The 26,934-nt window shown below is 48.3% G+C and overlaps 1 protein-coding gene across 4 annotated transcripts in view; it reads right to left on the reverse strand.

The window, feature by feature from the left end:
* greb1 (growth regulating estrogen receptor binding 1) overlaps positions 1–26,934 on the reverse strand; it is a 345,678-nt gene that overhangs the window by 105,123 nt on the left and 213,621 nt on the right. For all 4 annotated transcript variants that reach the window (XM_085996301.1, XM_085996302.1, XM_085996298.1 and 1 more), the window contains 4 exons: positions 19,727–19,852; positions 9,015–9,152; positions 4,891–5,076; positions 2,533–2,883 (listed from right to left, as the gene is read on the reverse strand). In XM_085996301.1, the coding sequence (XP_085852427.1) occupies positions 2,533–2,883; positions 4,891–5,076; positions 9,015–9,152; positions 19,727–19,852 (801 nt within the window). The remainder of the gene's footprint in view (positions 1–2,532; positions 2,884–4,890; positions 5,077–9,014; positions 9,153–19,726; positions 19,853–26,934) is intronic.

The raw sequence follows: 26,934 nt of genomic DNA on the forward strand, positions 1-26,934 counted from the left end.
ACAACATTCAAGAAGCATTTGGATGAGCACTTAAAATGCCATAGCATACAAGGCTACGGACCAAATGCTGGAAAATGGGATTAGATTAGATAGGGCTTGATGGCCGGCGCGGATGCGATAGGCCGAAGGGCCTCTTTCTGTGCTGTATAACTATGGCCTAGAAATTCGGTATAGCCGCGTTTGGGGCGCTAGTCCTGGCGATGCGCAAAGTTTAGCGCCACCTAGCGCGATATTGGGTTGCAGCGCCCCTAAAGGTGACTGCGGTGCTAAATCAGGCGCTGCACGCTACTCTTAAGGCGCTAACCTGGCGGTGCAACCCAATTTCGCGGCGGCGGGGCGCAGCCAATAATTATTTTCCCTGAGACACAGTGGCGCCGGCCAGCTCTTAAAGGGGCAGGCCAATTGGCATCACCAGACACACTCACTGCCTTGTAGGCCTTCAAAGCGGTGGGAGCCTACCTGTGGCGCACCAGCCTAGCAAGACATGGAAAGGGTGAGGCAGAGGGCAGAACGCCTCACTGATGGGGCATTGGATGCTTTGGTTGGCGCAGTGGAATCAAGGCCAAGGAAGATGGTCGGAATGTGATTTATGTTTTGGACAGTCTCCCGGGTGTGAGAGGCAGTTATGTGTCAGTGTATTAGTTTTGCTTTCTGTCGCCATAGCTTTCTCATGTTTGAAGGAACCACATTTTGTGTAATGAAACACTTTCTTCATTTACAATGGCCATGCCTGCTATTTACATGCATCTTGCCCTTCACAGGCTTGGGGGTATCAGACCGGTTCCATTCCTGTTCTTGGAATGGCAGCAAGCATTCCGTGAGAGGGGCCTAGAAGCTACTTCTGATCAGCCTCTGACGCGCAGCCTGAGAAGAGCCGTTCGCGTAGAAGTTCAGGCCAGCAGCCATCTTCTCAGCCGCCGACAGAGATGTCCTGCACCTTATCTGAGGCTGCAGATCTGGCTGAAGCAGCTGGCACAGCTCAGTCACCACCTCCTTTCTAAATCGCAGCCTTCTGACACACTGCTCCTCCGGCATGTTTATGTAGGAAAACTGCTGTCGGATAACCCTGCCAGCGTAAGGTCTGCTGTGGCGACGTCTGTTGGCCCTCCTCCGTCTGGCCATGCCCGCTCCCCTCTCCCTGCGTCTCAGTGCCCTTTCCAGATGATTCAGCAGCAGGACGTTCCCCTCCAATGCAGCCCCCATAATAAGTGCCCACAGGAAGGTTCCCCGTTGTCAAGGCTCACCAACAGCAAGGTGATGGTCAGAAGGCTGAAGATCGTCTGCCTGCGCTGGCTCAGTGGTCAAATGGCTCTCAGTGTGCAGCTCAGCAACTCTTTGTAGCTCTCGAGGAAGTTGTGATCCAAAAATGGCTGCCACTTTTAAACCACACCAGTCCCCTTTAAATAACGCTCCTCCAGCCCGAGAGCGACTCGGTAAGGCCCAGGTAAGCTGTCACTATTGGCGCCAGGCGCTACGGAGGAGGGCGCCACTGAATTTCCAGTCCGGGGCGCCCAAAAGGCGTTTCACACTCAAATGACGTCATAATCAGCCTGCGCCCATGAGCGGGCGCTAAGATTTAGCACCGGCGCTAAATGCATGCTCAATATGGGGCGAGGCGCTAGGTGCCTTGCGCCCGCCCAGAAATTGGCTAGTGCCCCACTTCTCGGCCTCTTTAGGCGTTAATCGGTGGCGCTAACAACTGAATTTCTCCCCCTATGACTCTATGTATTGATATAGCGCCGTTAACGTAGTAAAACGTCCCAAGGTGCTTCACAGCAGCAATTATCAAACAAAATTTGACACAAAGCCACATAAAAAGAGATATTAGGACAGGATAGATCCTTGGGGGACTCCAGGGGTAGCGATGCGGGAGTGGGACAAGAAGCCATTGGAGGTGATTCTCTGGCTACGACTGGATAGATAAGAATGGAACCGGGTGAGGGCAGTCCCACCCAGCTGGACGACAGAGGAGAGGTGTTGGGAGGAGGATGGAGTGGTCAACCATGTCAAAGGCTGCAGACAGGTCGAGCAGGATGAGGAGGGAGAGTTTACCACGGTCACAGTCACACAGGATGTCATTTGTGACTTTGATAAGGGCCGTCCCAGTGCTGCGACGGGTCAGGAACCTGATTGGAGGGGTTCAAAAATGGAGTTGCGGGATAGATGGGCAGGGATTTGGGAGGTGACAACACGTTCAAGTACTGAAGGAAGACTTTAATGAACCCTCAAACTCTGTAAATAAATTCTAGTATGATAGCAAAATACTGCGGGTGCTAGAAATCTGAAATAACAGAAAATGCTGGAAAAACTCAGCAGGCCAGGCAACATCCGTGGAGAGAGAAACAGACTCAACGTTTCAGGCCGAAGACCCTTCGTCAGACAAAGGGTCATCAACCTGAAACGTTAACTCTGTTTCTCTCTCCACAGATGCTGCCTGACCTGCTGAGTTTTTCCAGCATTTTCTGTTGTTATTTCTGTAGATAAATTATTCCGTTTATAAATAAGCAACTTTTGTAAATCCCAAACACTGACCTGTTACCACCACACACGACTCCGTGCTTTGGTTCTTAGTGATGCAAATGATCACCACAAAATTCTTCCCTTGCAACTTCCCCTCAATGAGAAGCTTAAACGTTTCTGCGATGCCTTCCGCCAATGAACTGGACGAATCAAGGATCCGGACAACATTCTTGCAGGAGCTGGCTGCTAACTTGGCCAGCCAAGTGAGCTGCTTTGGGGTGACGGCCAAGGACTGCGATGACACATACGGCACTGACTGAGAAACAGCTTGCTGGTATTGCTTGGTTTCGGTAAGATTAGATTCCTGCCACGCTCGCACCAATATATGCTCCAAATCCTCAATCAGAGGCACCTGATCTGGGGCTAGGAGTGAAGAAAAACAAATCAAGGTTTCAACTAGTGTAAAGAGCCAACGCACAATAGTCTTCCCAATACAAAATTAGGCACAAAAAAAAGGGAAATGTGAAGCTACATGAGGCAAAGTTGGTTTATAGCCTTAGAGAGTAATTTAACTCAAACTAACAGCCCTGTGCAAGACCTGCAGACACCCGGGCTTCATGACACATTCCTTAGCACGGGTAAGAAATAATTTTCCAGTTTGGCAACATACTGTGCACCAACAAGCCATTAACACTGATATGAGTAGCCCTCTGAAAAATGCATGTACGTTATGAGAAGTGAAATGAAAACGGGAAGACAATGAAGCCCCGTAATCGAGACTCCCCAGTCCCAGTGTGAAGAGCCACATTTGAACATAGCACAGTTCAGAAAATCGGTCACAGAGGTTCACATGTCCAATTTGTGGTGCTCCACATTTTCCAGCCTTTGATTTTAAAGGCTCTTCAATTTGTCAGAATGTTGTGGGTTTAAGTCCCACTCCAGGGACATCAGCACAAAATCCAGGCTGAGGGAGCGCCGCACTGTCGGAGCACCGCACTGTGGGAGGGGCAGTACTGAGGGAGCGCCGCACTGTGGGAGGGGCAGTACTGAGGGAGTGCTGCACTGTCGGAGGGGCAGTACTGAGGGAGCACCGCACTGTCGGAGGAGCAGTACTGAGGGAGTGCTGCACTTTCGGAGGGGCAGTACTGAGGGAGTGCTGCACTGTCGGAGGGGCAGTACTGAGGGAGTGCTGCACTGTCGGAGGGGCAGTACTGAGGGAGCACCGCACTGTGGGAGGGGCAGTACTGAGGGAGCGCCACACTGTCGGAGGGGCAGTACTGAGGGAGTGCCGCACTGTCGGAGGGGCAGTACTGAGGGAGCGCCGCACTGTCGGAGGGGCAGTACTGAGGGAGCGCCGCACTGTCGGAGGGGCAATACTGAGGGAGTGCTGCACTGTCGGAGGGGCAGTACTGAGGGAGCGCCGCACTGTCGGAGGGGCAGTACTGAGGGAGCGCCGCACTGTCGGAGGGGCAGTACTGAGGGAGCACCGCACTGTGGGAGGGGCAGTACTGAGGGAGCGCTGCAATGTCGGAGGGGCAGTACTGAGGGAGTGCTGCACTGTCGGAGGTGCCGTCTTTCGGATGAGACGTTAAACCGAGGCCCCGTCTACTCTTTCAGGTGGATGTAAAAGATCCCCATGGCACTATTTCGAAGAAGAGCAGGGGAGTTCTTCCCGTGCCCATGGCCAATATTTATCCCTCAACCAATACCTAAAAACAGATTATCTGGTCATTATCACATTGCTGTTTGTGGGAGCTTGCTGTGTGCACGTCGGTTGCCGCATTTTGTACATTACAACAGTGACTACACTTCAAAAATACTTCATTGGCTGCAAAGTGCTATGGAATGCTCTGAGGTTGTGAAAGGCGCTATATAAATACAAGTCTGTCTTTTTTTTTAAAAATGGGACAGGAATACATTCTCTTACATTATGCCATTATACTTCCTGCTTTCAAGTATAGGAGGGGGTACTGTTGCTTCCTAATATTGTAGGATAAGAACATTACAAAATATGGAATTAATGAAAATTTAACAACATTTTACATGAGGAAAATTGGTATTCTTGATCTTTGCAACAACAACCTCCATTTATCTAGCACCTTTAATGTAGTAAAACCGTCCCAAAGTGCTTCACAGGAGCAATTATCAGACAAGGTTTGACACCGAGCCGCATAGAGATATTAGGACAGGTGACCAAAAGCTTGCCCAAAGAGGGAGGTTTTAAGGCGCGACTTAAAGGAGAGAGAGGCGGAGAGGTTTAGGGAGGGAACTCCAGAGTTTATGCAATTGTTAGATTTACTGTTTCTAGAAAGTATCGCTTTGACCAAAATAGCGACGCTCAACTGTGTGAAACATCTGCCGACTCCAGAACAAACAATAAGTCATACAATATTTTTTTGATAAAGCAGAAAGCAACCAGTTAACACTTACCGAGTTGAACGAGATAGTACACCGTTAGTAGGATTTGCATCTCCACAGACAACACCGTAGTCACAGATGTGCTATGTTGTTCATGTACTCTGGGTAAAGACTGGGTATTTCCGTAGCAGCTCTGCAGTAGTGGACTGACCACAATATCATTCAGATTACCACAAAGGTAAGGAAAGTTGCCATGGCCTAAAAAAAATGAAATTGTCACATTTATCCTTTCTCTTCCCAACCATTAATTATTTCATTCGGATTTCACGATAGGCGTTATTCAGATTTAGCAGCATTTGCATCTAAAGTTTGTTTCTTTATAACTCCAATAAGTAAATGAACTGACGCTTGTGCTGGTCGACTTGGCAGACTCGAAGATAATGAGCGCTTTGTAAATTACAGACTTTTTAAAAATTCGTTCACGGGATGTGGGCGTCGCTGGCAAGGCTGGCATTTATTGCCCAGCCCTAATTGCTCTTGAGAAGGTGGTGGTGAGCCGCCGCCGCCTTGAACTGTAGAGGGGCAGTTAAAGGTCAACCACATTGCTGTGGGTCTGGAGTCACATACCGGCCAGACCGGGTAAAGACAGTAGATTTCCTTCCCTAAAGGGACATTAGTGAACCAGATGGGTTTTTACGAAATCTGATAGTTCCATGGTCACCATCGCTGATAATAGCTTTTAATTCCAGATTTATTTAATTAACTGAATTTAAATTGCCCAGCTGCTGTGGTGGGATTTGAACTAACGTCTCCAGATCATTAGTCCAGATCTCTGGATTACTAACCCAGTAACATAACCACTATGCTACAGTTCCCATTACTGAACTGTGTGATATTATGGCTTCAATTTTAAACCCCCCCCCCCCCCCCCGCACAACCAATGGGCAGGAAAGAGTAGATTAAAATCGAAATCCCGCCTCAAACCCATCGCGTTCCTGGCCACCGTAATATTAACAGCGGCAATTCAGGCCTTGGACGAGGCTCCCGCTAAAAGCAGGCAGGGGTCTACTGAAGATGCAAAAGTTGCAGCCCGATGATGTTATCGGCGCCACAACTTAATATTAACAGGAAGGCAGGGGGAGTCAGGCACGGCGGGAAACACCGACTGGCCAGAAGAGGTCACAGTCATTTTTTTTAAATGTCCTTCTCTTTGAACTCCTTGCTGAGTGCTTCCCCAGGGACCTCAAGGAGTTCTTGGGCATCCCCAGCTCCGGCCTCCCATGGGCACACAACTCGAGGGAATCCCATCCCTCCCCGGTCTGACCTCGATTGCCATGGAACACTTCCTCCCACTAACCATAAGAACATAAGAAATAGGAGCAGGAGTAGGCCAATCGGCCCCTCGAGCCTGCTCCGCCATTCAATAAGATCATGGCTGATCTGATCCTAACCGCCAATCTACTATCACTGAACCATCTCCTGAATCTAACAGAATTAGACACACGAAATAGGAGCAGGATCAGGCTACATGGCCCCTGGGCCCGCTCCGCTACCCACAGGGCCATGACCGATCCGAACCTAGACTCATGTCCAAATTCCTGCCCGTTCCCCATAACCCTTTATTCCCTTTACTTCTAGGAAACTGTCTATTTCTGTTTTAAATTTATGTAATGATGTAGCTTCTACAGCTTTTTGGGGCAGCATATTCCATGGACCTACCACCCTCTGAGTGAAGTAGTTCCTCCTCATCTCAGTTTTGAAAGAGCAGCCCCTTATTTTAAGACTATGCCCCCTAGTTCTAGTTTCACCCATCATCGGGAACATCCTCCCGGCATCCACCCGATCCAACCCCTTCACAATCTTATATGTTTCAATAAGATCGCCTCTCATTCTTCTGAACTCCAATGAGTAGAGTCCCAATCTACTCAACCTCTCCTCATATGTCCATCCCCTCATCCCCGGGATTAACCGAGTGAACCTTCTTTGTACTGACTCGAGAGCAAGTATGTCTTTTCTTAAGTATGGACACCAAAACTGTACGCAGTATTCCAGGTGCGGTCTCACCAATACCTTGTACAACTGAAGCAATACCTCCCTATTTTTATATTCTATCCCCCTAGCAATGAAAGCCAACATTCCATTGGCCTTCTTAATCACTTGCTGCACCTGCATACTAATCTTTTGAGTTTCGTGCACCAGGACCCCCAGATCCCTTTGTACTTCAGTACTTTCCAGTTTCTTGCCATTAAGATAATAACTTGCTCTACGATTTTTCCTGCCAAAGTGCATAACCTCACACTTTCCAGTATTGTATTCCATCTGCCAAATCTCTGCCCACTTACTTAGCCTGTCTATGTCCCCTTGCAGGTTTTTTATGTCCTCCTCACTCACTACTTTCCCTCCCATCTTAGTATCATCTGCAAACTTTGATATGTTACACTCGGTCCCCTCCTCCAAATCGTTAATATAGATTGTAAAGAGTTGGGGACCCAGCACTGACCCCTGTGGAACACCACTAGTTACTGATTGCCAGTCCGAGAATGAACCATTTATCCCAACTCTCTGCTTTCTGTTAGATAGCCAATCCTCTATCCATGCCAGAATATTACCCCCAATCCCGTGATTTTTTATCTTAAGCAATAATCTTTTGTGTGGCACCTTGTCAAATGCCTTTTGGAAGTCTAAATACACTACGTCCACTGGTTCCCCTTTATCCACCCTATATGTTACTTCCTCAAAGAACTCCAGCAAATTTGTCAAACATGACTTCCCCTTCATAAAACCATGCTGACTTTGTCCTATTAAATTATGATTATCCAAATGTCCTGTTACTGTCTCCTTAATAATGGACTCCAATATTTTACCTACCACAGATGTTAGGCTAACCGGTCTATAGTTTCCAGCCTTCTGTCTACTGCCCTTTTTAAATAAGGGTGTTACATTAGCAGTTTTCCAGTCTGCCGGGACCTTTGCTGATTCCAGGGAGTTTTGGAAAATTATTACCAATGCATCCACAATCCCTACCACCCCTTCCCTCAAGACCCTAGGATGTAAGCCATCAGGTCCAGGTGATTTATCTGCCTTGAGTCCCATTATTTTACCGAGTACCACTTCCTTAGTGATTTTGATCGTGTTTAGCTCCTCCCCCCCTATATGTCCAGTGTTGGGATATTCTTAGTGTCTTCTACTGTAAAGACTGATACAAAATATTCAGTGTTTTTGCCATCTCCATATTTCCCACCATTAATTTCCCGGTCTCATCCTCTAAGGGACCAACATTTACTTTAGCCACCCTTTTTCTTTTTATATAACTATAAAAACTCTTACTATCTGTTTTTATATTTTTTGCTAATTTACTTTCATAATCTATCTTCCCTTTCTTAATCAATCTTTTTGTTACTTTTTGCTGTCTTTTAAAGTTTTCCCAATCCTCTATCCTCCCACTAGATTTGGCTACCTTATATGCCCTTGTTTTTAGTCGAATACTATCCTTAATTTCTTTACTTAGCCACGGATGGCTGTCTTTTCTTTTAAACCCTTTTCTTCTCAGTGGAATATATATTTTTTGGAAGTTGTAAAATAACTCCTTAAATGTACACCACTGATCATGTATCGCCTTACCCTTTAATCTATTTTCCCAATCCACTCTACTCAATTCCGCTCTCATACCTTCATAGTCTCCTTTATTCAAGCTTAGCACGCTTGTTTGAGATCCAACCTTCTCACCCTCTGATTGAATATGGAATTCAACCATGTTATGGTCACTCATTCCAAGGGGATCCTTTACTAGGACATTTTTAATTAATCCTGTCTCATTACACAGGGCCAGATCTAAGGTTGCTTGCCCCCTGGTCGGTTCAGTTACATACTGCTCAAGAAACCCATCCCTAATACACTCAATGAACTCATCCTCAAGGCAGCCCTACCCAATTTGATTTGGGGACCATTCCCACGGGTCCCCAGCTGCTGCCTCCTATGGCCAAATTCCCACTCTTGCTCCCCTGGCCAGGTGTGGGGCAGGAGTTCCGGAAGCTTTATTTAAATGAGGCCCTGCTGAAGGTCAACAGGCCCTCCCCTCCACGTCCCCGACCTGTGTCTGTGCACCACTCGCTACTGGGCTCGCTCGCAACCTACCCCCAGCCCCCGCCACCCACAGTGAAAACAGAGGCCTAAATGTCTAACTTATATTTGCTTACCTTTAAAAATTACAGGTCTGGTCCTGCAGATTTTAAGTAAATTGTCGGGTACAACCACAGGCTCCTCTGAGGCAGTAAGTAGAGAAGGAATTGGTCCCAAAAGGCTGGATTGAGTCATACAAGCTAATTCCACAATGTCTGCAATTAGCAAAAGGAGACAATGAATTTCATGGAACGTTAATGAACAATGGGTAGTCCAGTATGCAATGCAAAGGTGTATGTACATTTCCTGTGTTGGATTAGTACTGCTTTGCACCTAAATTAAGTAACAACATAACTACTGAGTGACCACCAATACTTTAGTCATTCACCCTAGAATATATATAGGTAATTAATCTCCCATGACATTTTTAAAAATTCATTTATGGGATGTGGGAGTCGCTGGCAAGGCCAGCATTTATTGCCCATCCCTAGTTGCCCTTGAGAAGGTGGTGGTGAGTCGCCTTCTTGAACCGCTGCAGTCCGTGTGGTGAAGGTGCTCCCACAGTGCTGTTAGGGAGGGAGTTCCAGGATTTTGACCCAGCGACGATGAAGGAACGGCCGATATACTTCTAAGTCAGAATGGTGTGTGTGACTTGGAGGTGGTGGTGTTCCCATGCGCCTGCTACCCTTGTCCTTCTAGGTGGTAGAAGTCGTGGGTTTGGGAGGTGCTGCCGAAGAAGCCTTGGCGAGTTGCTGCAGTGCATCTTGTAGATGGTACACACTGCAGCCACGGTGCGCCGGTGGTGGAGGGAGTGAATGTTTAAGGTGGTGGAGGGAGTGAATGTTTAAGGTGGTGGATGGGGTGCCAATCAAGCGGGCTGCTTTGTCCTGGATGGTGTTGAGCTTCTCGAGTGTTGTTGGAGCTGCTCTCATCCAGGCAAGTGGAGAGTATTCCATCACACTCCTGACTTGTGCCTTGTAGATGGTAGGAGGGCGAGATGTAAGTGATGTAGGTTTATAGAATTTAAAAATCAAAACTATGGGGCCACAACACAAGTGAAGTGGGGGCTTACCCGTTTAAATTGTGCAGTGCCAGGAATTTGGCAAATCATGATGGCGGAAGTTTTAGGAAATGTTTTTGCCTCGGATCTGGTTTCCAAACGGAAAGATGGACGCAGGCCAAACAAAATATCGTTTGTCCAATCAGAAAGTATCTTTATAATGTCAGAATTTATTTTGCGACCGACAGCAAGACTGGCCATTCACACAACAAGCTATGATTTCCTATTTGTAAACCCATCCTACCCACCCGGTGAAGTATTAGATGGAGCAGAGAGAGAGAGAGGAGAGAGAGAGAGAGAGAGAGAGAGAGAGAGAGAGGGAGAGGGAGAGAGAGAGAGAGAGAGAGAGAGGAGAGAGAGAGAGAAGCAACCTTAGTGTGCATTCCGAGAGCTGTCGTCCATCAGAGGGAAACACACACTGACCCTGCTACAATCTGGGAGTTGTAATCTATCCCAGTGCGGTATGCACAGAATGGCACTGATACAGACACACAACCATGGAAGCACCATCACCACAAGGGCTGCAATTGTTCAAAGAGAACGCTCACCACTCAGGACAACTACAGATGGGCATTAAATGTGCCCTTAGTAGCATCTCCCACATCCCAAGAAACAGTAAAAAAAATTCTATCGCATCTCACACTTGAAAGCTTCATCTTTTGTTACACAGTGTGTACCATCTACAAGATGCACTGCAGCAACTCGCCAAGGCTTCTTCGGCAGCACCTCCCAAACCTGCGACCTCTTCCACCTAGAAGGACAAGGGCAGCAGACGCATGGGAACACCACCACCTCCAAGTTCCCCTCCAAGTCACACACCATCCTGACTTGGAAATATATCGGCCGTTCCTTCATCGTCGCTGGGTCAAAATCCTGGAACTCCCTCCCTAACAGCACTGTGGGAGCACCTTCACCACACAGACTGCAGCGGTTCAAGAAGGCGGCTCACCACCAAGGGCAACTAGGGATGGGCAATAAATGCTGGCCTTGCCAGCGATGCACACATCCCATAAACAAATAAAAATAAACCATCCCAACTAGAAAAATAAATCATTCAAAATACAGGTCACACATCATCCGGCTGACTCAAATGTCAAATTAATAAAACAGCAAAACGAGGAGGAAGTACGGAGGAGGTATAAGAACCACCAATCAATATTCAGCAGTCAACAAAACAACTATTAAGAAAAGAATTAGCTGCAGGAAAACAACCAATGAAGCCACTCAAAATATTTTTTGTCGGTAAGCAAAAGACATGACACTGAACCCAAGCTTCGGAACATTAGGGGGATGACTTTCTGCAGGAGAAATTTTGTATTTGGAAATCTCTCCAACAGCGATTTCCTCTGGCGGCCTGGCCCGTTTCGCACAATCACCGTGTCAGCTACCCTGATTGAAAAGGTTCCACAAGGTGCCAGACTCCAGCTCCTAAAATGCACCAGTGTCGTTCTGTGCCAGCACTCTACACAGAACAAGTCCCAGAATGTAACTGAAAGGATTCTGCAGCTTGCGTCTCGGACTCCGAGAGCAACACCATGGCAGTTCTACTTGCATGGTTAACATTTATTGAATAATTATTTTGCTTGTTTACACTGCAGTGCATCACTTGATTTTTCTTTGAGGTAATTACACAAACATTGCTTCATTAAAACTCCTGTGTAAGTGATGTACAGAGCGCAAACTGGGATTACTCCCTTGCATGTTCAACTTGTCTCAAGGCTTTGAAATAGTCACAAATTCAGGACTCTTAAGAACATAAGAAATAGGAGCAGGAGTCGGCCATTCGGCCCGTCGAGCCTGCTTCGCCATTCAATAAGATCGTGGCTGATCATCGACCTCAACTCCACTCTCCTGCACTATCCCCTTGATTCCCTTAGTATTCAAAAATCTATCAAACTCTGTCTTGAATATACTCAACGACTGAGCCTCCACAGCCCTCTGGGTAGAGAATGCCAAAGATTCACCACCCTCTGAGTGAAGAAAGTTCTCCTCATCTCAGTCCTAAATGGTCACAGACTACCACAAAATAATACTTACAACAAAAACAGAAACTGCAAATTCATTTGTCAGCCTTGCAAAATGTTTCCACAGTTAGTTACAATGGAAAACGGGCGAGGCATCACCCAACATATTTGCCTGCGCCCGTTCAAAGTGGGGCAGGAAGAACGCACAATTGGTGCTGCCTGCTCATTTACAAAGTTGCAGCGCTGATCTGCGCGCTAAACGCCCCGCTGATTGGCTTAACGCTCAACAGGGGGGCCAATATCAGGTGCAGTCTACGGGCCAATAAAATTTGGCCGAGGTTCTCTCTACTACTTAAAGGGGAGATGCTTTGTTGCAGAAGCATCTCATTGTCAGTCGAAAGGGAGCCATGGTCCAACAGCCGAGGGAAAGGGCTAGACGATTTACTGATCCGACACAAGAGGCCTTGGTCCTGGGGGTCCAACGGTGCCATGATCTCCTCTAACTGCAGGGGGGGGAGGGGGTAAGGGGGAGGTGGGGCAAGAGGCCTTCAAGGATGACCACAAGAAGGATTTGGGAGGAGATTGCTCAGTCACTGTGACAAGTGTCGCCCCCAGGACCCAGGATCCAGCGCCGCAAAAAATTTATTGACCTCACACAGCTGCCATATCCCACCATCTGCACCACAAGCCTCACACACCGCTCAATGCACCACCCCCATCACTCACCGACCAACAATCTCTAGCCATCACCACTCACACCTCACAATCAGAGAGTTGGATTTTGCGGGGGGTCAGCGGGTGTGATCGGTGGCGGGTAGGGTGGGAAAGTGTTTATTTCCCCCAGTGAACCCACCACCACACGTCTTTACCAAATGTTGGGTCTGCCAGCGCTGAGCAGACCCAACACGCAGCGGCGGGGGAGGCAATTAAAATCATTAGTGGCTTGTTTACAGACACTTATCAATGTCTTTTCCCCCAGCCTTTTGGATTTGACAGGTCACCCACCGGTTTCCCGCTGTGGCTAGACCTCGTCTGTGAAGCGGAGGTGGGAGGTCACTGGCCATTGAATCAGCTGATGAATTGACAGCTTCAAATGTCAAGTCAAAACTCCCAGCTGATTCAGAAATGTTCCCTTAACCACTAGCTTCTCTAAACTGCATTTCCACTACAGATTCAGGATGCTGCAAGTCTTTACACAAGTCTCCATCCAGTCCGACCTCATTACCTCTCCCACCATTGACAGATCGCATCTGTCATCTCTACTTCGCCTGCCATCTATTCCATCAGCATGGGTGCCCTTGAAACTCTCTGACCTTGGTCCTCAGAATCCCACCACGATCAACCCCAACACCAGTCTCACCAGGCACACCAACATCACCAAACTTCTCCGTAATCAACTGGTGCTACAAAGGACAGAGGGCATCAGCACCCGACCACATTGCTGCCCGTGAGGCCAGGGATGGCCTCACCATGGCCAGATTTACTTCACTTGATGCTGTACACCCTGGCTGCCACATGATGTGCCAGGTTGGTACCACCCCACACCAACACCATGAACCATCCCTACAATGCCCAAGCCATTCCTTTCACACTCATCACCATTGCGGGGGGTACCGTTATGTCTCACCATTGACTGCAACTCACTAAGTAACTTCCAAAGGTGCACACAAATCTGTCCAAGAACGCAGTGTTGAAAATAAAGGTTTCAATGTTTGACAGCACATTAACAGAGACTTTACATGAACATTGCATAAAAGACCCAAGTGGCTACCCTTGTGTGTTAGTTGGTATGATTGGACTAGGATGAGGGGGAGTGAGAGGGGTGGCTAGTGAGATGGGGAAGTGATAATGTAGGTAGAGAGGGATGGGTGGAGGTGCAAGGTAAGTTGGTGTGAGTAAGGATGTGCAGGAGTAGGTTAGGGAAGGCAGAGTGATGGGGATGTGATGAGAGACACAGCAGGATGAGGTTGAGTGTGGCTTTGCAGTAACGTTTCGTGATCTACTGAGATCATTGAAACATTTGCGTCACTGCAGCCTGGTCCTCCTGACCACATCCCTGCTTGTGCCCTCCTCTGCAATGTGCAACCAGGCTGTGTTGATCTCCTAGGGAGGTTTCTTCCGCCCATGAGAAGGGAAGAGGACCTCCCTGCGTGCTGTGACTCCCTCCATAAGCATATGGAGGAAGTCATGGGAGAGCCTGGGTGCAGCCCTGCATCTCTGTGCAGTGCTTGTCAGTGTTTGCAGCACCTCAATGCTGTAGAACACTGCCAGCACAACTGTCAAATTTAATTTGGCCATGGTCCCTTTAAGGAAACCGGCTGATGATGCGTCACCAAATGACATCATCAAATCCACTTCCTCTAATTGGCCGGGAAACACGCCCAATCAGGGGAAATTCATTTCAGAGTCCGGGATGGAGCCGGCAGTGGGGTCGGGACCCGCCACTGACATCGCCCGACACGAACCCGCCGAGGTTTGTAAAATCCAGCCCACAGCTTCACTTCACCCTCACACACTTATCACTGCTGCAGCGCTCACACCCACATCTCACACACTGCACACACTGCCAGCTACTCAACCATGCCAGGTACATCACCCAAATGCTACACTCATTGAAAACACTTCCCTTTCTCTTGCAGGCCAAGGTGGCTCATAACAGCAGACGGGTCGAGGCCAAGCAAGAATTGACAACCTGACGAACCAGAGGAAACAGTGCTGGACAGCATTGGAGGAGCAGTGATAGAGTCCCTGGCGAGCGGAGCAGTGGAAAGCATCGCTGATGACGGTATGCTCATTCCTAATCCTCCTTCTCACATCCCATTTCCCCCTCATCCCACAATCTCTTCTCACTTACAAGCTGCTGATGTTGTATGCATGGATATCTTGCTTTATCCCAACCCCATCCCCTCCTCAGAACCTGACTCTTGTGCCTTGCTGCTTTCAGATAACCAAGAATTGAAACCTTTGTCAGTCTGTCCCTGAAGTTGTGCGAGAGATTGATGGAGGAGACGACACACCGTCACTACATCGGACACTCGCAGACACCAGCTCAAAAAATGGCACTGCGCCGAATGTAGAGGGTAGTATACAGAGGCGGGATCTGCACATGGTGAGTCCCTGGGCATGAGTGGGCTGCAGCAAGGCCAGGGGGAAAGGGAAGCCCGGGTGCCAGCTCCCTGGAGGATGTGTTTGTGCACAAGATCTGCTCCACAGGACTCAGATGATGACCTCGATGGGGCGGCCTTCAGAAGAAGGGTGATAGGCATACATACGGAAATCTGAGGTGCAATGATAAGCCTGCCAGCAAGCCTCTCGTCAGTGTCAAGGAGCATGGAGGAGTTCGGCTCCAACATTGGACAGGGCTTTACGCAGAGTTTGGAGCTCATGTTTTCCAGGATGGAAACGATGGGCAACTCCATGAGAGAACTTGTGGACCCAGCCATGATGCTGCATGTGATGGGCGATCTCGCAACTTCCATTGCAGCACAGGCAGAAGCGACCCAACGTCCGAGTGCTGTAATGGACTCTCCTGCAGTCTCAACTTGCAGATTGCTATTATGGTGGCTGGGTTTACGAGTATGGAAAGGGGCTTGCAGGGTGTCGCAGCAGGCCAGCAATCTGCCCTCCAACAGATGGCTAGGAATGCTGAGGTGCCGCCCCGGGGGAGTGGCAGTGGGTCTGTGGAGCAAGAACCTGCTGTCCTCTCTCAGGATGACAGCATTCCTACTCCCACCACTGCCACTCCACCATTGCCCTTGCCGCTGCCTATCATCCAGCCAGGCCTGACTGCTGCAGCCCATGCCGAGGTGGTGCAGTCTGAAGCTGGGCCTTTGAGGCCCAGAGCTGCTCGAGGCCGTCCTGCAAGGCCAGCTGAAGTCTCCCCCACTGAAAGTCAGCAGCCTTCCACCAGCCATACTGCAGCCACTGGGGGAGCACTGCGTAGGAGCACTAGAGTAGGAAAAGGCACACGAAAGATGGGCACTAAAGGATTGCACAAGGGTAATTAGTTGACTTTGTTCTTTTGATTTGAATTTGATAAATTTATAAATTATGTTTGGAATGTCTGTTTTGTGGTGGCTCCCATTTCAGCTTTGTACCCAGGAGGACGCAGTGATGTTCCGTGACAGAGGGATGGTGCGATGGGGATGTGGTGAGCAACGGGGACCTGTGGTTTCATTCACTGGAACCGGAGTCTGATGAGGCCTTCACAGACAGCCCATCCGGAATGGGGATCCTTATGAGGTGGGTGAGGAACCCGTGGTGACAAGGGCTGCACCCTCATGATGGACAAGTTGTGAAGAATGCAGCAGACCGCCACGAAATGGGACACCCGCTCCAGCGAGTACTGGAGGGCTCTTCTCAAGCGGTCAAGGCAGCGGAACCGTTGGGTGAGCACCCCGATGGTCTGCTCGATGACGTTCCTCGTGGCAGTATGGCGGTCATTATATGAGTGCTGGCTACGAGTGATGCAGAGGGGAGTCACCCAGCCAGGTGTAGAGTGGATAGCCCTAATTTCCGAGCAGCCACCCTTGGGTTTGTCGTTGTGGCTGTAATATTGCTGGCTCACCGGACTGGCATAGGATGAAGACATCATGAGAGAAGACAATGAAGTCCCTTCTCCTGGAGTAGAGAGCCTCTGTGACCTCCCGGATACAGCGATGGATAGCGAACTGGGAGATGTTGCCTGGTGTAGACTGGAAGGATCCGGTGGCGAAAAATTTGAGGACCCCGGTGACCTTGAGGGCCACTGGCAGTGCAGTGGTCGTCCTGCTCTGAGGCGGCAGGTCTGGCTCCAAGAGGCGGCAGAGTTCTCTGACCATCTCCTGGGTGAAGCGAAGCCTCCCAATACACTGCTCCTGGCTTAAGTGCAGGTAGGAGAAGTGCTCTCGGAAGACCCTAGGTGGGTAGGGCCTCCTGCCCGTCGTCCTCCTTCCTCCGCGAGCATCTTGTTCTCTTCTTCGCCGCCTCCGCTCCGTCTCCTGCGGCAGCCCCCATTTTAGGGAGGTTGGTAACACTGCCGTTGCCAGCGCTCGCTCCACATAATTAGATGAGGCAGATCGTGACGTCAGTGAGTGTGCAATGCTCATTTGAAGCACGATCTGCCACTTTCGACGTCGCCGCTCCATTTAAAGCCCTCTCTTAATCACGGCCAGCTGACTAAGCGTGACCAAACTCGAGCGCGAGGGGGACTGCAAGTAGAGTCCCCATGGCTGTGAGTAAGTGGTGCGAGCAGAGCCAATGTTGCTGTGTAGCTGCGCAGCCGCACAGCTACCTGAAGCTCCCGCGCAGGCAGCTTGCCGGTTTCTCAATGGAAGTTTGAATGGCCAGTGCAGTCCATTAAAGGGGCTGCGCACCCAAAAAAATTATAAAGAACATTGAGCAGATTGCTTCAAATGAGAAACAAGGCCTTCTCCACTTGCATCAACACTCCCCGTCACCTCGGCGGCTTTAAACAACTTTAGAAAGCTCCAAACAGTTGCACAAACTTAGAAATAAAAAAGCGAGTCAGCTGCAAGTTGTAGATGATGATGAACCCCAGAAATAGCGCTGCTGGGGGAGGTCCTTCCTGCTGCTCAATGCTTGGTCATCTTGTCGTGATTAGGAGAGGGCGTTAAATGGAGCGGCGGCGGCGAAAATGGCAGATCGTGCGTCAAATCAGCGCTGCACACTCACTGACGTCACAATCGGCCTCATCTAATTATGTGGAGCGAGCGCTGGCAACGGCAGCGTTACCGACCTGCCTAAAATGGCGGCCGCTGCGGGACCCGCCGGAAGCAGGTGGGCCGCTATTTTTTCATCAAAACCGGCCAAGATGTTTTCAAAACCTGAAAATATTATAAATATCTATAATCTAGTGCTTTTCAAGGTCTGTTTATTTCAAGAACTAGATCCATCACTTCTGTCTGTTTCGAACAGTACCTAATTCACAATAATGAGGAAGATGTTTCCCTGGGACTACAAAGCCACTAATGTTCTTGGGTATATCAGGTTGTCCATAATGAACACTGCATAAAAAAAAATTTGGTGCGAATAAATCAAATAATGGAATGCAGCTATTCTAAGAAAATAATAGTGGAATAAAGCCCTTTTCATTGGTACTGCTGATGTACAATGGATTAGAAGCTGTTCTTGTCCCTCCATGTTAGTTGAAATCAATTTAATGAATGTCTCAAAAACTAAAAATGGCAAACGAATCCTGTTCTTGGTGGGACAAGACCATCATGTTTCTGGACTTACATAAAAGTCAAGGGCAGATGTGCAACACGTCATTTGAAAAATTTTAATGCAAATACATTGAGCAAATTATGAAAATAGCAAACTTAATAATGGATCTAATTACACAAAGAGCGAGGATGGAAACAGCAGTGGCAATTTTGCATTTGGAGAAAGAGGGGGTGAAACATAATCCATGCCCAAAAACTGGAAGCACATACTCCAAACACTCAATTTCTAACATCCCCGGCCCCCACTCCCCTACCCCGAGCACACGAGTGATATCAACTTGAATACTCACCAGAAATAATACTCAATTAAAGATGTATAAACTTCTGTGAAACACTGTACATAAATTCCGGGGGTGGGGGAGAAATTCGGTTGCTTAGCGCCTCAAGTTAGCGCCTCTGGGGGGGCGCTAGGAATTTAGCGCCACTCGCGAAATTGACCAGTCGTTTTGCGGCGGCGCTAAACACTACCGCCACGATCTCTTGCGCCCACAGATCGTGGCGTCAGTCAAGCATGTGATGCCCCGGTAACGCCCCAGACCGGATATTGAGTCGCGCCCCCTGCCTTAACGCCTGCCGCTAGGAACAACAGGTAGAGGGGAACGTTTTCAAGTTGGGAAGGGGCTGCTTCCTGCCTTTTCTTGTCAGCAAATTTTTTGGTTTTAACACTGTCCTAAGGAGTTTTGGCCCTCAGCACCACTTTTGAGGTTCCGAAGTGCCGAGCTCTTTCCGTGGGCCGATCCATTAGTGCTTCCAACACAATTGTTTTTGAGGTCTCTGCAGGCTGAGATTCAAGGCTGCAATGAGCAGAGAGTGGCTGGCCAGCAAGATGGCCCCTCCCCTTTAAGAACTGGAAGGCGCCAGTCTGTCTGGCTTCCATGGTAACGGACATCGCCTGGGCTTCGGTAGAGTTCTGAGGTAGCGCCTCGCTCCCCGACGTTAGCGCATTAAGAGAGGTGTGTAGCGCCTGATTTAGCGCTCAAATCACCTCCAGGGGCGAGAGAGATGAATTTTGCAGCCAGAGGCGATAATTAGCGGCGGGCGCTAAACTTTGCACCCGGACGATATTAGCGCCCCAAAATGGGCGATACCCAATTTTTCCCCCCCACCCATGTGTATCAGACAACATTTGTACAGTACATCACTATAACTTAATAGTCAATGGTGTAGTAAAAAAAGCTAGAAATAAATAAAACAGTTCATTAATAAATAGACATTCTTATTATGAACACAGCTAGCTTCTAGCTAGTCATTTATTCAGTACACGTTCTCTAGGTACAGTATCTGTAGAGATGCAGCATGTGTGCTCCTGTGTGCAGGCTGCCATCTTGACTGTTGCCTTGTGCCTCATGGGTAATGTAGTCTTAATATATATACAGCTGGGTAGTGTAGTCTTATATACATACAGCTATATACAGCTCTACGGCTCCACCTAGTGTCCACTATAGAATGACATGTTATTGATCGTTACAAATGGTGTAGTAAAAAAAGCTAGAAATAAATAAAACAGAAACTGGATAGTGAGAATGAGTGATACAACTTACCAGCTTTGCTTCCTGAATTTTGAGCTTGTGGATTGCTCTGAATGGAGCCGGTTTCTGTTGCCAGTGGGGAGTCTGGTGACCAACCCCGGTGGCGTTTCTTTGGAGGACCTGAATTTGCTAAATTGCCTGTTCAAGAACACAAAATATATCAACAATTATGACAATGACATGCACATACACTGACTAGAAGGCAGAATACCACACTTGCAACTGTGTGTACTCAGGAGTTTTATTTAAGGTTGTTACCAACAATTGAAAGAGGACCAAGGACAAAAATGTTAAGTATTTCTTTTAAAGCTGTACATTTCCAGTGTATGTTTCAACCTTTCCAAAGTGGCTGGCAAAATAAATGTGGAGGGAGGAAGTGGAGTGTACGGTCTAGGTTACCAATGATATGGCTACCAATGGTGGGGTGAAGTGAGAGGGGATGCTCAAGAGGCCAGAGTCAGAGGAACAAAGAGCTTGGGGTGGCTGCAGCACTGGAAGAAGTTACATTGAAAGGAAGGGGTGGTGCCATAAAGGGTTTCAAACAAAGGACGAGTACAGTAAGTTCAAAGTGTTGGGAAACCGTGGGCCGATGTAGATCAGAGAGGACAGAGATAATGGGCAAACAGGACTTGGGTTTGGGATAAGATTTGGATGAACTGAGATTTGGATGAACTGAGAGGGTGGAGGATTGTTGGCTAGTCAGGAGAGCATTGGAATAGTTGAGTCTGCAGGTGACAAAGGCATGGATGAGCGTTTCAGCAACCGATGGGCTGAGATAGAGGCGAAGGCGGGTGGTGTTATGGAGGTGGATTGGAATCAAGTCAAAAGGTACAGAGTTTGGGGCAGTGACTAAAGACGAAGAGCTTTGGTCTTCCCAGTGTTCAGCTGGAGGAAATGGCGGCTCATCCAAGACTTTGTTGGACAAGGAGTCCGTCGGCCCAGAGGGAGTGGAGAGGTAGCGGAGAGGTAGAGATGGGTGTCGTCAGTGTATGTGTAGAATCTGACCCCATGCCTTTGGATAATGTTGCCAAAGGGCAGCATGTAGGTGAGGAAGAGGAGAGGGCCAAGGATGGATCCTGGGGCAAGGTGACAATGAGAGGAGGGGGAAGTGACGTACATGGTAGAGCTGCTCTGGCTACGATCAAATAGTGAGACGAAGTGAGGGCAATCCCAGAGCTGGACAACGGAGAAGAGGACTTAGAAGAAGACAGTATGATCGACTGTGTCAAAGATTGCAGAGAGGTTGAGGCTGAGGAAGGATAATGTACCACCGTCACAATCCTGGCCAAACACAAAGAACATCACACTAGGCTTCACTTCAGTGCAGTAATTTTATTAGACAAAAAATTGTGCAGGCTTCGAAACAGGCACAAGGACCACTTTAGTTAAATTCCCAATGTACACCCCAGCTGCACAAAGCTCTGTGCCTGATGCACTACATTGTCACTGCATTGAGAGAGGATTGGGGCCGGCTGATTGGGGTGGGTGAAGAGAAGATCGTGGCCGGCCTCAGCCTCGTGAGGGGGTCACCGATCGCGGAGGGCGGGTTGCGTAGGGACCCTGGATCTAGAAGGTAGGTATAAAGCCAACTACCTCCTGGATCCAACAGTCCCCATCTTGCTGTAACTGCCGGGTTTTACGAATTGTGTAAAACCGGTCCACATGCAGTTAAAAGCAAAATGGAGGTTAAAAAAGCAGCTTCCAGCCTCATTATAATATTTAAATTTACATCCCGCCTCCTGGGACCAGGTTGGTCGCCTGCCCCCATTAAAACCGGAAGTGGATGGGTTGGAGGTGGGTTCAGGTTTAACAATTTAACTACCCCCATGCTGCCAACCCACCCGTTTTTTTAGGTTACAATCCACCCCCCAGCGTTTCCACTTGTGGGGAAGAGCATAACTAGAGGCCATCAATATAAGATAGTCACCGAGAAATCCAATAGGGAATTCAGAAGAAACTTCTTTACCCAGAGAGTGGTGAGAATGTGGAACTCGCTACCACAGGGAGTGGTTGAGGCGAATAGTAAAGATGCAGTTAAGGGGAGGCTGGACAAGCATATGAGGGAGAAGGGAATAGAGGGTTATGCTGATAGATTTAGATGAGGAAAGACGGGTGGAGGCTCGAGTGGAGCATAAACACCGGCATGGACTGGTTGGGCCGAATGGCCTGTTTCTGTGCCGTATATCCTATGCTATTAAAAATCACACTCATTACATAAGCGATGTAGCTCCAGCTGGTTGCCCCATGGTCAGATTTTCTGATATCCCAGTTTTTGTCACTGGGTTTAAGGACTGGAAAATCGACCTGAACATTTAAAACTAAAAATTCAAATGTTTTTGTTAGTAAACCTTGTGCTGGAAGTAAGTTCAGTTCCGGCTCACTGAGAGCTCCTTAAAACTGCAACCCATCCACCACACCAGCTTGTTTCCCCACGGTGCGGTCAGTGTGTGCTCCCGATAAAGGAGCCATGCAACTCATAAGCTGCAATCCCAGCCCAGCAAATTATCCGACGGAAAACAGGCAGCACCATAAAGGTTCCGGTACTTTTACCACCTGGCTGGATTCCTCAAAATGTTGAACATTATTGATTGAAGCAAACCTAAAGGCAGCTGATTTGACAATTGAACTGATGGCAGCGGTGAGGAAATTTGTATTTCAGACCATTCTGCCTTCTTGGCTGGGACAATAATTATGGCACTGGGTGGTGGAAATGGGGGTCGAACAGCAGGATGTGAGAGAATGCAAAAAGATCCACAAGTACTGGCAAGATCACAAGCATGCGTACAGAAACACTTAACCATAAGAGTAAAGACGTCTTACTGCAATTATGCAGGGCCTTGGTGAGACCACACCTGGAGTATTGTGGACAGTTTTGGTCTCCTTACCTAAGGAAGGATATACTTGCCCTAGATGGAGTGCAACGAAGGTTCACCAGGCTGGTTCCTGGGATGGGGGGATTGTCCTATGAGGCGAGATTGAGTAGACTAGGCCTATATTCTCTAGAGTTTAGAAAGAGAGGTGATCTCATCGAAACATACAAAATACAAAACCAGGGGGGTCACAGTCTCAGAATACGGGGCGGCCATTTAGGACTGAAAAGGAGAAGAAATTTCTTCACTCAGAGGATGGTGAATCTTTGGAATTCTCTACCCCAGAGGGCTGTGGAGGCTCAGTCGTTGAGTATATTCAAGACAGAGATCGATAGATTTTTGAATATTAAGGGAATCAAGGGATATGGGGATAGTGCAGGAAAGTGGAGATGAGGTCGAAGATCAGCCGTGATCTTATTGAATGGCAGAGCAGGCTCGAGGGGCCAAATGGCCGACTCCTGCTCCTATTTTTTGTTTTTATGTCTAGTGTTTCACTTTTATCTGCTTAGTCACTTTGCCGAATGACATTTACACATTCAAAATTTATCAAAAAGCTAGACTGGTTTCCTTTAATAAGGTTTTCAGGTTCTGCGAGAGAGCAGTTCTACACAGCATAGCACCTTGTTGCAGTAAGAGCGAACATCCACCTTAATTGTAATGTCATTGAAAAAGAGAACGTACGACAGCCCGACCTTCTACTGGGAAAATGACAAATATGGTCAAATCTTCCACCCACGAGGAGTCCTGATGCCCACAGGGATGGCCTTTACCGTGCAATTACACCCAAGGGATCTCTGCCAAGCCGAAACAGCTGTGAACCCTGTTCAGCTGATGCCTCCTTTCATAAGAACATAAGAACATAAGAAATAGGAGCAGGAGTAGGCCAATCGGCCCCTCGAGCCTGCTCCGCCATTCAATAAGATCATGGCTGATCTGATCCTAACCGCCAATCTACTATCACAGAACCATCTCCTGAATCTAACAGAATTAGACACACGAAATAGGAGCAGGATCAGGCTACACGGCCCCTGGGCCCGCTCTGCTACCCACAGGGCCATGACCGATCCGAACCTAGACTCATGTCCAAATTCCTGCCCGCTCCCCGTAACCCTTAATTCCCTTTACTTCTAGGAAACTGTCTATTTCTGTTTTAAATTTATGTAATGATGTAGCTTCTACAGCTTTTTGGGGCAGCATATTCCATGGACCTACCACCCTCTGAGTGAAGTAGTTCCTCCTCATCTCAGTTTTGAAAGCGCAGCCCCTTATTCTAAGACTATGCCCCCTAGTTCTAGTTTCACCCATCATCGGGAACATCTTCCCTGCATCCACCCGATCCAACCCCTTCACAATCTTATATGTTTCAATAAGATCGCCTCTCATTCTTCTGAACTCCAATGAGTAGAGTCCCAATCTACTCAACCTCTCCTCATATGTCCATCCCTCATCCCCGGGATTAACCGAGTGAACCTTCTTTGTACTGACTCGAGAGCAAGTATGTCCTTTCTCAAGTATGGACATCAAAACTGTACGCAGTATTCCAGGTGCGGTCTCACCAATACCTTGTACAACTGAAGCAATACCTCCCTATTTTTATATTCTATCCCCCTAGCAATGAAAGCCAACATTCCATTGGCCTTCTTAATCACTTGCTGCACCTGCATACTAACCTTTTGAGTTTCGTGTACCAGGACCCCCAGATCCCTTTGTACTTCAGCACTTTCCAGTTTCTTGCCATTAAGATAATAACTTGCTCTACGATTTTTCCTGCCAAAGTGCATAACCTCACACTTTCCAGTATTGTATTCCATCTGCCAAATCTCTGTCTCCCACTGTAACTCTGGCACCAGAACATAGCAGGGAAATGTTTCACTCTGGCTTTGCACCTCGTAAACAAAGTGTTGGTTGCCTGCTTGGTACACATTTTCACCGCAAGCTGTCTAATAGGGCAGATGTCCCCAGTGGTGGATTGGAAGTATGCATTGACACAAGTTTCATGCTGTGATAATCTTCTTTCCCGTGAGAAGAGCCATTCCTGTTCCGTATGTTATCCTGCAGGTCATCCTGCACCAGACAGCAGCAGCTGTTCTTGCAATTAATGTCATTATTTCCCACATTCCAACAGTGACTCCACTTCAAAGATACTTCATTGGTTGTAAAGCGCTTTGAGACGTCTGGTGGTCGTGAAAGGCGCTATATAAATGCAAGTCTTTCTTTTTATTCTAGATAAAGTTTTTAAAGAGCTGTTACAGTAGTCAGGAAGCAGAAATTAGTTTAGAATTGATGTGGTCAATTCATTAGGAAGGTTTCCAAATGAATGACAACGGAAAGTCAAAAGGCATATTCAAATAACACGCCAACAACACATGCAAAGAACAGCACACTACCCACTCATTGTCACTGACATATAGGCCCAGAACTTGGTGTCGGGGGCTTGCCGCGCGTGCAAGCCCCCGATCTGCACTCACCCTGCGCGCTGACATCTGAAGCCCGGGCCTGCTTGCATTTCCTCTCACAGGCCCGGTTCAGATGTCAGCGCGCAGTGCTTACCTGATCCAGCGGCGTAGTTAGTGCGATGTGCCGGCTGGGATCAGGTGAGCACTGTACAACCAATCAGGGGAGGGGAAGGTTCATTCATGAGTGGTTAGCACTGTTGCCTCACAGCGCCAGGGACCCGGGTTCGAATCCGGCCTCGGGCGACTGTCTGTGTGGAGTTTGCACATTCTCCCCGTGTTTGCGTGGGTTTCCTCCGGGTGCTCCGGTTTCCTCCCACAGTCCAAAGATGTGCGGGTTAGGTTGATTGGCTATGATAAATTGACCCTTAGTGTTAGGGGGATTAAATACGTGGGGTTACGGGGATAGGGTGGGATATGTGTTGGTGCAGGGGTTACGGGGATCGGGTGGGATATGTGTCGGTGCAGGCTCGATGGGCCGAAATGGCCTCTATCTGCACTGTGGGGTTTCTGTGATCTGTGATTAACTGTCAAACTCATGAAAACTACGGGGGCCCAAAACACTATTTAAAGTTTAAATAAAAATTTAAAAAAACATCCCAATCATTAAATTAAGTATAAATAAGTTTAAAAAATAATTTGAACAATAATTTTTTTTTTTTGAGAAAAATAATTTTAATAAAAAGGGTCTCAAACTAAACTTACCTTATTGTAGATTCTTTAAAATAATAAACCTGTGGAAAAAAAATTCTAAATTGCACTAAAACACCACTTACCTGTAAAAATAAATACTTACGTGTGCTTTTTACAAGCGTAAAGACCGGAGGCCTTTACACATGCGCAAATCCCCCAAAACGGAGGAAATCCAAGACGCATGCGCTGCCCCCTACAGCACACGCGCTAGCCTCTTCACCTCTTGGGTTAGAGGAGAGGAAATGCCGGTTTTCAGCGCATGCGCTGTGCATGCTGAAAACCGGCATTTCCTCCGGCCAGGCACGTGAGTACCCCTTCCGTACTCACGCGTTTGGGGAGGAATTACTGCCCCATTAAGGCATGTATGAAATAAAATTTACAACTGCATCCTGAAGCTGTTCAATCACCGAGAATTAATCTACAGTATTATCTAAAATGAGCTGTGAACCCTGATGAGCATTGCCACAAAAAGAAAACAAGACTTGCATTTATATAGCGCCTTTCACCACCTCAAGATGTCCCAAAGCGCTGTTGTAATGTGGGAAATGCGGCAGCCATACAGGCACAGCAAGCTCCCACAAACAGCAATCTGATAATGACCAGATAATCAGTTTCTTTAGTTATGTTGATTGATAGATAAATATTGGCCAGGGCACCGGGGATAACTCCCCTGCTCTTCTTCGAAATAGTGCCATGGGATCTTTTACATCCACCTGAGAGAGCAGACGGGGCCTCGGTTTAACATCTCACCCGAAGGATGGCACTTCTGGCAGTGCAGCACTCCCTCACTACTACCGCTCCGACAGTGCAGCGCTCCCTCAGTACTGCCCCTCCGACAGTGCGGCGCTCCCTCAGTACTGTCCCTCTGACAGTGCGGCGCTCCCTCAGTACTGCCCCTCCGACAGTGCGGCGCTCCCTCAGTACTGCCCCTCCGACAGTGCGGCGCTCCCTCAGTACTGCCCCTCCGACAGTGCGGCGCTCCCTCAGTACTGCCCCTCCGACAGTGCGGCGCTCCCTCAGTACTGCCCCTCCGACAGTGCGGCGCTCCCTCAGTACTGCCCCTCCGACAGTGCGGCGCTCCCTCAGTACTGCCCCTCCGACAGTGCGGCGCTCCCTCAGTACTGTCCCTCCGACAGTGCGGCGCTCCCTCAGTACTGACCCTCCGACAGTGCGGCGCTCCCTCAGTACTGACCCTCCGACAGTG

Source organism: Somniosus microcephalus, chromosome 9 (genome assembly GCF_052327205.1).
Source record: "Somniosus microcephalus isolate GS21.2 chromosome 9, FLI_Smic_1.0, whole genome shotgun sequence".
Classification (NCBI taxonomy): domain Eukaryota; kingdom Metazoa; phylum Chordata; class Chondrichthyes; order Squaliformes; family Somniosidae; genus Somniosus; species Somniosus microcephalus.